Below are 11,199 nucleotides of genomic sequence, written 5' to 3'. Positions count from 1 at the left end.
GGGGTGAGTTTGAGACCAGTCACAGAGGCTGATTTACGTCGCTGAACTCGGCGACAGCTGCTGCACTCTTAGGATTCTGCTGCCCCGAGAAAGTCCCCAGATGCCTCTGACAGCCGACTCCACTTTCCTTTAATCCACCGAGGCCAGAAGTGAGACCGGGATCTGAATTAGGAGAAGACTCGCTGGCAGGGGATTGTGTTTGGTTGCGGGGAGGGGCTATGCTGTAGGATCTGGCCTGCTGGATCGGTCTTGGGAAGGGGAGCTGCGCTGTGATGCTGTGCTCAAACCTTTCTAGGTCTCGGACCCCCGATCTCCACTTTTCTTTTTTTTTTTACGGACTGGAAAAGCAGAGCTTTCCCAGCTGTGACAGTCGTTTGTCAGTGGGGAAGCCTGTGTTCGGAAGCCATTCCCCCCCCCCCCATACGAGGAGAAAAGACCAACTAGAGCTGCTCCCCTTTCCCTGAGCACACTAAGACCAGTTCTTGACCCCTGACCTCAGAGATGCCCCCCCCCCCCCAACCGCTCACCTGATGTGCATGGATATGGAAAACACATGGCAATAGACTAAGATTAAAAATTTACACGGGATAAGTTAAGAGTTGAGTAGTGGGATTGTGAATACGGGTACATGTCCGAGCCGAAAGGATTATCCTGTCTGGGCAGGATGCAGGAACTGGATCTCTTTAGTCTGGGCTCAGCATGTTCCTCAGCTCGGGCAGAAACACAGCTGCCGTGATGGAGATGAGCAGCTCCTCTCAGTCCTGCTGTGCTGCTGCTGCTCTGGCATGTTGACGCAGAAGCAGAGGTCAGTTTTCAAGAGCCCCACGTTTGAACAGCGGGTTATTTATGTTCACGAGATTTGTGGGGAAAGAATGAACCTTCAGGTGGCTACACATCACACCATTTGAATTTCTCTTACAACAGCATCAGCACTTATGCATCAGTGGGGGAAAAAAAATACTTCTCTTTCTGATTTTAATAGGTATAAGTTACAAAATAACAAAAAAAGATTGACACAACATCTTAGTTCTCCCCAGAGAGCGTATGAGAGATCTGACCATTAAAAGGTCTTCAATCGCTTCTTTATAATTACATTTTGTCTTCCACCTACAGCAGTTCAGTCTTTTGCTGTTCAAAACTGGCGTTGCTGTGCAAATGTTCTCTGAAACAGTTCAAATGCTCTCCTGTTCTGGGACAGGTGGAGTCAGGAGGGGGAGAGGGTGGGGGGCTGGTCCTCGTCGGAGTCGAATTCCACGTTCTCATCCTTCACCCAGTTTCCACTTCGGTCCTGCAGCCACCCGGAGCTGCAAGGAAGGACAGAGGACGGAGAGTCAGGCTGACACCTGGTGGGGAAACGGAGAACTGCAGCTTTCGGGGTCGTTCACAGCCATGGCGTTAGATGCGTTAAGTGGGTTACGAAGACGGCAGGCATTCGGGGGTCGCTGTACCAGTGGGAGCATCTTCTTCTCCAGCCCCACTGCCTTGCCATCCGCTTTGACGTTTCCCCCCTCGCTCTTCTTTTGCAGGATGAGTAAGTCAGTGTCCGGGAAATGATACCAGCCAAGGGCCAGGAGAACAGGGCAGATGCCTTTTCTAGGCCACCTCCTGTAGGTTCGCACACGCGGAAGGTTACCTTTTCAGCCTGAGGTAGTGCTCCATCTCTTGGCGCCTCTGTGCCGCCCCGGGATCAGGCTCGGAAGCCGCCGCAGGCCGGGACTTCTTTCTCGCGCTCTCCTTCGCTCTCTCGGGGACGCCCTCTCTCGGGATCTCTGGGGAAGGTAAGAGAGCAGGGAGTTACAGCAGGGCCCTGTAATAATGTGTAATAGCGTGAAGCAGGGCCGCACACAATAAGCTTTAAAATTAGGCTTTGTATTTGCCTTATGATGTAAAGTTATCTTTCATTCTTATGAGAGTAGCCATAAACTATATCCGGTGCCTTACAGAGATGTGATCACAGGAACACATGGACAGGAGACGCATATGCTGCATTTAAAACTGCCATTCTTTCAGGTGAATATGTTTACAAGCTATGCACATGATTTAGCACCTAGTGCACTGTTGCTATGGTGTCCAGGAAGTGAGGTCACTGGTGTGGTGTCAACCGTTGATGTCCCCCCTGTTGGAGCTTGCAACGTTTGGTTCCTGGGAACAGGGGTCCTGCTGGGTGGGGGACAGCTGGGGCTTGATTCAGACCTGCAGCTGTAAGACAAACACACATTCCTCTCTGAGCTGTTTGTCAAGAGCTCAAATGAAAGCCAAGGAGAAGCCTAGTTATTTTGCAATGCTTTTTAATGTCATACTTCAAATGCAAACCCTTCCACAGCAGGGCAGACAGGGCTCCAAGCTTTCTGACCATTTTATTGTTGAAGGTTTTTACAGACAATACCAGTTACCTTCTCTTCTGGTGGCAGCTGTTGTAGGGGGTGGACTTCAGCAAGGCGTGATGGGTAATCTTGCGTGTCTGGGCCAGCAGAGGCGCTGGACCAACTGTCTCCTTTAGGGCAACGACAGGGCAAGAGGAGAAGAGAAACGTAAACTCATCGTCCTCCAGAGTCAACGTACCTGCTCACGCATGGAGGTTCGTACGCCTGACAGCTGCACGAGCTTGCTTAGGCGAAGGGGCTTGGACTGGTCCTGGAGTCAAGTCCCCAACTAAGGGAAGAGGACCGATATTTCAGTCGCGGAAAGCTCGTAGTTGTGAACAATCAGCCACGGGCACTTGCAATATAAAACACTTTTAGGGTTTTGTGACACGCTATAGGAGTCAGGGCCTTCCCTTACTGCGCCCCAGAGCTCTGGAGTTCCTTCCTCAAGGATCCCAGTGTCCTCTTCCCTGAGCACTTCCACATCCAGACTCAAAATCTTCCTCCTCAGAAAGCTTATTGTTTTCTATTTAATCAGCATCCGTGTCTGCTCCTTGCACCTTCTCCTGCTAATCCCTTGTGCTTCTTCTGGTTCATTCTGTAATCTCCTGTCTTTTACTGCTCTCTTTTGTTTTAACTGTTCTTTTCCTTTTCCTGTAAAGAGTTCTGAGCAGCTTACTTTTAAATGTGCTCTATAAAACAGTGTTTATCATGATGATGATGATAAGTAGCAGAAAGATAAATATGAATAGGATTCTGGGTTGTTCTTCTGCTTCGTCTTCTATCCTACAGCTTCAGTTAAAGGGGAATAAGGATATGTGAGCCTTAAAGGTGGTCGTCTGATTACACAGCAGCTTGACCTCACCTGCCTGCCCCCTTCCTCCTCGCGCACGTAGGCCAGGTGGCGCCGCTTCTCGATCTCGTTCTGCAGCTCCCGCTTCTTCCTGTAGGACCACTGGAGCCCTGCCGAGACACGGGGGAGGAGACGCGTCCCTCAGAGCGCCTGGGCCGCAGGACCCCCTGCGCTCGGAGGAGGAGGAGCCCCCCCCCCCCCGCAATTTAAGCTCTTCAATAAGGTTTCTTGACTTTAAATGGGGGTGGAGGGGGTCATGGCTCACCAGGCTTTTCCCAGGCGACCTCATCAGCACTCACTCGCTGGAATAATAATAATAATAATAATAATAATAATAATAATAATAATCCTGGCGCTTCTATAGCGCTTTTCTAGACACTCCACTCAAAGCTCTATACAGGTAAAGGGGATCCCCTCCAGCACCACCAGTGTGCAGCCCCACCTGGATGATGCGCCAGTCCGCTCCCCACACACCAGCTCTCAGTGGGGAGGAGAGCAGAGTGATGGAGCCAGTTCAGAGATGGGGATTATTAGGAGGCCATGATTGGTAAAGGCCAGGGGGGAAATTCGGCCAGGACACCAGGATTAACATCCCTGATCTTTTAGAGAAACGATCTCTCCCGGGTCAGCTCCCAGATTGGAGTGCAGTCCTGCGTGCGGTTGGTACCCGGTCTGGAACAGGCGAGACCTACCCTCCAGGTGTCTCTTCCCTTTCCTGTGGACGGCCAGCATGTCCACGGTGTCGAACACGGGCCGGGACGAGCACACTAAACAGGCGTACCTGTGGGGGAGAGCACAGGGGCGGAGAGGGAGAGCGCCTAGAGGCTAGATTCCCGATCCCATACTGCCTTGAAGGGAGAGATAAAGGAATCTTCATCTGCAGTGTATCATAATCCTAACAATAAATGCATTCAGTCTTGGGGGGGGCGGGGGTCTAAGGTAATTGCAAGCATCAATTTGATGCCACAGCCCAGAAGTTTCAGATGGCTTTATACCCAGTGTGGAGAACACATCCCACATCGACTTGGACACCCTTTAGGCTGAACCGTGGGGAGTAATTTGATTAGGGCGGCGCTATGCAAAGGTGGGATTACCTTCCGTTCTTCATCAGGGCGGCCTCGTCCTCGGGAATGAAGTTGGAAAGGAGATCAGCGACGCGTCGTTTCTGCCAGTGAGAAGAGAGGCTCAATGGGCATGAACCAGCCTGGCTAACTGAAAGGGCCTTTCAGATTAATCCCTAAATTACACATCTCTTCATCAAGACGCAAAAGCAGGCAAAGACACTCTGGGCACAAAGTTAAGATCCCCTTTAGAGCTACTTTTCGGAGAGAAATAGCTAGCTTCGTTCAACTGTACCTTTACTATGTTTGCATTGGCCTTTTCGAAAGCACAAGTAAAAAACTCTAGAAATATTAAATAACAAAAGACATACCTTGAGGACATTCAGCTGACTAGCGTCATCCCCTTCCCTTTTAAAAGACATTATTACAAGAACACCAGAAAAGTATTCAGCCTTGCTTTTCGTTCATCGGACAAACATCACTTCCGCCTGCTGGATGATGGGACTTGTAGTTTTTCAAGTGTTAATGGCTATCGAGTGGGTGCTGGGAGTCCGACTTATTTGTGAAACCTCTGACTGGGACAACATAAATACAACTGCAAGTCTTGTTATTGTAAACGTAATAATTAATTAATGCAATTGATGGGTCTAGGGATGTACCATACTTATAGAATCGTCCCGCTTGTTTCTCTATGCACACTCCAGTTCCCATGGGACTGTGGGGCCTCGCCTTTCCCAACATTCCTAGCTTACACGCTCAATAGAACTATGGAAATTGTAGTTTTTTACGTCATGTCTATCTCGTTGTTCCAATGACTCTCCGAATTAGGCAGAACTACAACTCCTAGGGTACTTTCATTTCGGGGACGATTGTATGTAGTGAAAAGCTTGGCGTTGAGGACGTTATGTTATAATTTAAGGTTTCCGTCACTATGATGAAACGGGGTTTTTTAAACAAAATGCGCTACAAAAACACGGAAAAGACAGTGACAAGAAAATGCAAACGCGAGAATGTTCAACGAACAGAAACAGAAAACGTGTTCGAGTAACTAATTTTTAGACTTGCTTTGGTACTGATATTTTATTTTTGACAGTTCCAGGGACATCGTTCGCGACTGTTACGGGTTCTATTTCAGGTGTTTTAATTTCGAGGTATTTATAGATAGACGCATAAATAACAGATACGTTGTATTTATTTTAGCCACAATACAAGTAGCTTTTACTCCAGCGTCGATACACTGTAGTTGTATTTTTTTAGCCGTTCGAGGGATGGATCTTCGGGATAAAAACAGATCAGTAACGCTTAGGAAACGCCAGAAACAACCCTGCGCACTCAGTGCGCAAGAACCTTGTGTTTAGCTAACTGGGTGACGGTTGCTAGCGCTTAGCTAGTCTGCATAAAACAGACCCGTCCAGTGAAACCGGTACCCCAAGTTTCTCTGTTCGGTCCCGCGGACGTCTTTTTAATTTTATGAGTCATCAAATTTTTCGTCTGACAAACCGCGAGTCATTGGGGGGTCTTAAACTGTACTTCGGATGCGAAGGCTTTCCTGTCGTTCCGATTTCACACCCGTCTCTCACACAAATCTCCCGCTGTTGAGTCTGTGTGTGATGCCGAGGCTACCAAACATTTTAGAAATTCGTAACCGGACGTTTTGTGCTCTCAAGAGAAGTATCTTCACACACTGTTGATGGGCGCAGGGAGGGCCACTGACCTATACAGCATTTGAGCTTGAAAGGGTCCGGGGACTCTTTCGATGGAGCCTCATCTGGAGACCACCGAACTGGACTAAGACGAAAAACAGAGGGGACACAAGCGCGACATCTTCATCGGCGATGTCTTCGGGACGGCTCCCTGCTTCTGCCGGGGGCGAGGCGCTCCTCTCCGGGAGCCGGACCCGTTCCTACGGCAGCCTGGTGCATTCAACCCGGTCGCCGGTGCGAGAGAGACGGGTGGAGCACCAGGTGCAGCCCGGAGAGACGCTTCAGGGACTGGCGCTGAAGTACGGGGTGACGGTGAGTGCCACCTGGGGGTTAGTTTCTGAGATTCGCCTGAGCAGGAGAGTTCATGAGGTCATGTAACTTGGGCTCTGCGAAACGTCTGCGGCTCTTTTCGCAAAATATTTTCCCTCACTCGCATAAATAAATTCCCGATTCAAAGATTGTTTTTTGGTGTGTGTTTTTTTTTGCAGATGGAGCAAATCAAGAGAGCCAATAGGCTGTACACCAACGACTCCATATTCCTGAAGAAGTCTCTCTCGATCCCGGTGCTGATGGACCTGGAGCCTCCGGGGGGCGGGGCGGGGCCGGCGGGCGAGGGGACGAGCCAATCGTCGGCCGGGGAGCGCGGAGAGGACCTGAAGGAGAACGGCGCGTCCGCCAATCAGACGAAAGGCGAGCCCGAGGCGCCCGGCACTGGGGTGAACTCGGAGCTCTCGGCCAGGGACTTCCTGGAGAGGATGGACTGCATGATCAGCCAGTCCAAACAGGCAGCTGTGAGGAAGATGCGGGAGGGAGAGAAGGGGTGAGTGCCGGCCGACTGGACAGCTGGGTGTCCCATGACGTTTCATTTAATTACAGTGGATGAAGGATGCAGGCACAGTTCTTTCAAAGTGAATATCCATTCATCCATTTTTTTAACCGCTCGATTTTTCCTTGCAAGAGGCTTGGGGGGGTTGGTGACTGTCCCGGCATTCAGTGGGTGCAAGGCGGGGTACCCCCTGGACGGGACGCCAGTCTATCACAGGGCAGGCAGACTCGCACACTCACACCAGGGCTGATTTTCCCAGAAGGGAATTAACCCACCAGGAAAGCCATCTGAACACAGAGAGAACATACAAACTCCACACAGACAGCACCCCACGTCAGGAATTGAACCCAGGGCCCCAGTACTGCAATTTAGCAATTGAACATTTTTAATCAAAACCTAGATGCTTAAAACAAATTTTACGGGTGACAAGCACAAAATTGATAACTTGGTGAAAGTACTGTAAGTCGCCATGTTGTCGCAGACCCCTGGTCTCACCACAGGGGAGAGCGAAAGTCTGTGCAACATGTTGGCAGCCCTTCCTGCTCACTAGTCCCTGTAATGACTAGTACGCTGTGATGTACGAGCGAATAAGTACAGACTGTGCTGCAGACATTTCACTGCTGAAATGTTCCAACGAGATCTGCATGCAGAGTTAACAAGTAGTATTTGTCAGCATAACCTTCTCGAAGGCGAGAGCCATATTTCTATTGGACTAAAGGAGATTTTTTCACAAGCCCACTTGTTTACAGTGTAATAGGGCCTTTTCACCTTACTGGAAGTTTTGTTGCCTCGTTCTCAATCGCAGAACATGGCACTGTGCATACCTCGATAATTTTGTCTATTTTGTGGTGTAAATTGGAGGTTTAATACATTACTGTGTATATTTTGCTTTCATTGAGGTTTGAAATGCCCTCATCAATGCTGATTCTTTTGAACCCCGAAATATAAAAATGACGCTGCAGCTCCCCTTTAAATAACCTTGCATTAGCATGTACAGTAAGTGATGTTTAGGTATATGCATTGCACCTTGTGAAACCTGAATTGGGCCTGAGTCCTGTGCGGTAGGAGTTTCTGTTTCCATTCCAGGGGTGGTGCGGTCATTTGTAGTGCTGCAGTAGACGTTAGAGTGAGCTGTGTTAATGCTCGACCTGCACGACACACCCAGCAGAGGAAATACCCTGCGCCCCCTGCTGGGGAGCCTTCCTCAGGGGTTCGCAGGCAACAGGCCGGAGTGCGGGTTGTGGGGTGCGCTGAGAATTTATTTCCCCCTTTCAGGTTGTCAGAAGGATGTTATTGTTGGAAGCGGAGGGAGTCAGGAAGCAGAAGGAGACGACGAGGTGAAATGAGACCCCAAACAGACGCTGTCCCGGGACAGTCCTGCAGAGGATTTAATTCCTTCCCCTTTGCTTTCACAGCCTGGCGGGACTCGAGCCGGCCGGCCCCCGGAGAGCCTCGGCCAACCGCAGGGCCGAGCTCCGGAGCTCCGCCTCTTCTCCCAGGATGCACCAGGGGGCCACGCTGGGCCCCGTCCCGCTCACCATCACCAAGCGCGCAAGCGGGCTGAGGGACAGGGAGGACGAGATCTTCCAGCTCTGACGCCACCCCAGGCCCCCCCTTGCTCTTGTGTCGCCCCCCCCTCAGCACGGAGGTCCTGGGATACCGGTGCCGAGTGGATTTCTGACTTGTTATTTGAGGGAAGGAGGGAAGGCTCACACTTGCATGAGCCCAGGTAGCTCGACGGGCTAAACCGCTGTCTTGGATGCCCAAGATATGGGAAATAGAGAGCACAGGACTGAACCCCCCCTCCAGCTTGGCAAAGACACTCACGACAAAGTGTGAAAGGAGGACGGTCAGAATAGATCAGCAACAATCAAACACGACAGCAAACTCACATGCCGACTGACCCAGTCAATCGTGCTGGAATCCTCCTTGTAAAAGCACATCAGATGGACTCCTTGTAGGTTTTCCGTGTTGAAATAACTTTTCGACTTATTTCGTGACTTCTGTACTTAAGGTCAGATGTGTTCTGTAGTTCAGGTGGGCAGCTGCGTCAGCAGGCGTAGTCTGCAAAGGAACAAGTAATAGGTTTATTCCAGGCTGAAAAGAGAAGAGAGAAAACGCAATGTTTCGGCTATGGAGCCTTCTTCAGGTGTCTACCTGAAGACCCTTCTTCAGGCCAACTGAAGAAGGCTTTACAGCCGAAATGTTGTGTTTTCTCTCTTCTCTTTTCAGCATGGAATAAACCTATTACTTGTTCCTTGGCAGATATGTTCTGTGCTCTGCTGAGGCGATGCACTGATTTGTCAGCATGAATAACAGTTTGATGGCTATTGGCCGTCCTGTAGCCGTGAGGCCTGGCTCCCTGGCTGCGTGCTCGTGGTTCGGTACAGACCTGTGGCCGGAGCTGCAGCCTGTACAAGTCATTGAGCCAGATTCTTCAGTCGTGCGCCAGGCGGGCTGCACGGCAGTCCTCAGCTCTGTGCTGCTTAAAGCAGCGTGTGGGTTGGTTTCGTTCCTGAGATGCAGGGTGTAAGATCACTTGCACCTCCTGGGATGGTGCAGGAGGACCGAACCGATCTCATTCATCTGTGCCCTGTCTGGGCTGGTTTGTGCTGTTGAAAGTAGCGACAGAGGTGCATTCATTCCGTGGATATCGCGCCTTCCTTTTTCCAGGAGTCGTGTGACTGTTGTTGCCATTGTAGGGGGCTGCTGAGTGACATCATACCCCCCAAACAATAAGGTGCTGTGTTTCGGGAATGAAAGCACTTCAGATGCTACTTCCACTGGCAAAAACTGTCGCAGGCTGAGCACGGTTGAATGCGGAGGGCTTCGTTGTTTGTGCTGTTTGTTCGGGGAGCTGTGTCATGTAACCGAGCTGTCGGGACGTCCCAAACCTGGATCCACTGGCCTGCGTCGGGTCCGGTCCAGCCTGGGGGACCCTTCCTCTGAACCCGAGACGGTGCGCTTGAGTCCAGGAGGCTCGTGAGGGCTCGCACATGCAGGGGTTTTAGGATATTGAGAGGCAGGAAACAGCCAGACTTTCAGAAAGTTAAAAAGACTGCGTTTACCCTACGGGATGTTTAAAACCCAATGCAAAAAAATAAAGAAGAAAGCGATCGAATCTTTGCCCGGTAGTGGGGTCTTTTGATTTTCCTGTACAAGAAGCACTTCAGGAATCTTTTGAGATGGGAGCACTCTGCAAACGCCGGCAACTGGAAAGAATTGCTGTACTTGGGTAAGTGTTGTTGTGCGGTATTGGTGACTGGATTCTCCTCAGATTGTGACTCCTAATTGATGTGCAATGAAGCATCGCATGATAAGTGATCCCTAATCCCATTAGCCAGTTCTGGTTTTGTACCTGGTGCTACTTGCTATGCAGATCATGCCTGGGAGGCATACAGCATTAACAATTATAGCTATCTGTTTCTTCTCAGAGTCTGATCTTATAAAATCAATAGTTTCTTATGGCTGTTTTCCTTTAATTAATCTAATAGAAGCTTGCAGAATATCACATTATTCTTATTTCTCAAATCTCATTTGCCCTAATGAATTAAGTTAGTTCGTGCAGAGAAACTACTGCACATCCTGAATATAATATGTAATATTCCTTCACACGTTTTAGTGCCAAGTTCCTTAATTTAAAACAATCACAGTGTAACAGTGTACTAATATCTGTCGATAAGAGCTTTACAAGACCGGCAATTAAAAAATTAAGTGGACAATGACTGAAAATCCCGAGCCATAATTATGCCTCCCTACTGTGTTACCTTGATCATAGTAGTAGCTGCTGATCACAGAGGGAAGAGCTGTGTGTCCCTCCAGTGGCACATCGTGGAACTGCACCCTAAACGTCAATCTTCATTTCCTGACTTCCAAGGTCGTAAAGAATCTGGCAAGAATCTTTTTTGGCATTATTTACTTTGTGTTATGACACAAACATTATTATCGATCTTATCTGAGGGAGACCTGTATTTATGGGCCCTATTTGTATACCCTGTATCTTGAAAATATGCTGATGGTCAAAGAAAACCATTTCTATATGACACAAATTACTCTTTTTTTATAGCAGGTACCCCGACATTTAATTGAACAGACATGAGATGGGTAGATTGTTATGATGATGATCAAGATTTGTCGTTAAGAGGACCAGTGACCTGAGATTTGATTGTGAAAGTCATGGACTAGAAGTTTGTGAGGCCACCAATGGACTACAACCTGTACATACATAAATAAATAATCCTGACTTTTATAGCACTTTCCTGGACACTCCACTCAAAGCGCTGTACAGGTCATGGGGATCCCCTCCACCACCACCAATGTGCAGCCCCACCTGGATCATGCGCCAGTCCTCTCCCCACACACCAGCTCTCAGTGGGGAGGAGAGCAGAGTGAT

General features: G+C 49.4%; 2 protein-coding genes across 2 annotated transcripts; one reads left to right on the top strand and one right to left on the bottom strand.

Moving 5' to 3' along the window:
* Window positions 1-960: 960 nt before the first annotated feature.
* Window positions 961-4,768, bottom strand: scnm1 (sodium channel modifier 1). Its single transcript, XM_088905760.1, has 8 exons — window positions 4,649-4,768; window positions 4,311-4,381; window positions 3,909-3,997; window positions 3,229-3,326; window positions 2,394-2,494; window positions 2,048-2,199; window positions 1,634-1,769; window positions 961-1,304 (listed from the first exon to the last, which is right to left on the bottom strand). The coding sequence occupies exons 1-8, from the start codon at window positions 4,697-4,699 to the stop codon at window positions 1,205-1,207; spliced, it is 798 nt and encodes a 265-aa protein (XP_088761886.1). The 5' UTR covers window positions 4,700-4,768; the 3' UTR covers window positions 961-1,204.
* A 377-nt stretch (window positions 4,769-5,145) lies between these two features.
* Window positions 5,146-9,924, top strand: lysmd1 (LysM, putative peptidoglycan-binding, domain containing 1). Its single transcript, XM_088905839.1, has 3 exons — window positions 5,146-6,292; window positions 6,469-6,800; window positions 8,222-9,924. The coding sequence occupies exons 1-3, from the start codon at window positions 6,113-6,115 to the stop codon at window positions 8,400-8,402; spliced, it is 693 nt and encodes a 230-aa protein (XP_088761965.1). The 5' UTR covers window positions 5,146-6,112; the 3' UTR covers window positions 8,403-9,924.
* The last annotated feature ends 1,275 nt before the right edge of the window (window positions 9,925-11,199 follow it).

The sequence above is a fragment of the Atractosteus spatula genome, chromosome 25 (genome assembly GCF_055471065.1).
Source record: "Atractosteus spatula isolate fAtrSpa1 chromosome 25, fAtrSpa1.hap1, whole genome shotgun sequence".
NCBI classification, from domain to species: Eukaryota; Metazoa; Chordata; class Actinopteri; order Semionotiformes; family Lepisosteidae; genus Atractosteus; species Atractosteus spatula.
This window is presented reverse-complemented; position numbering and strand designations above follow the sequence as displayed.

What these genes read in the sequence shown, in the direction of transcription:
- lysmd1 (XM_088905839.1), top strand. Translation starts at nt 6,113, where the DNA reads ATGTCTTCGGGACGGCTCCCTGCTTCTGCCGGGGGCGAGGCGCTCCTC. An exon ending in CGCTGAAGTACGGGGTGACG is followed by an intron (nt 6,293 to 6,468) that starts GTGAGTGCCACC and finishes TTTTTTTTGCAG; the next exon opens with ATGGAGCAAATCAAGAGAGC. An exon ending in ATGCGGGAGGGAGAGAAGGG is followed by an intron (nt 6,801 to 8,221) that starts GTGAGTGCCGGC and finishes TTGCTTTCACAG; the next exon opens with CCTGGCGGGACTCGAGCCGG.
- scnm1 (XM_088905760.1), bottom strand. Translation starts at nt 4,699, where the DNA reads ATGTCTTTTAAAAGGGAAGGGGATGACGCTAGTCAGCTGAATGTCCTC. An exon ending in AGGGAAGAGACACCTGGAGG is followed by an intron (nt 3,327 to 3,908) that starts GTAGGTCTCGCC and finishes GTGTCTCGGCAG; the next exon opens with GGCTCCAGTGGTCCTACAGG. An exon ending in AGCTGCCACCAGAAGAGAAG is followed by an intron (nt 2,200 to 2,393) that starts GTAACTGGTATT and finishes TTTGTCTTACAG; the next exon opens with CTGCAGGTCTGAATCAAGCC.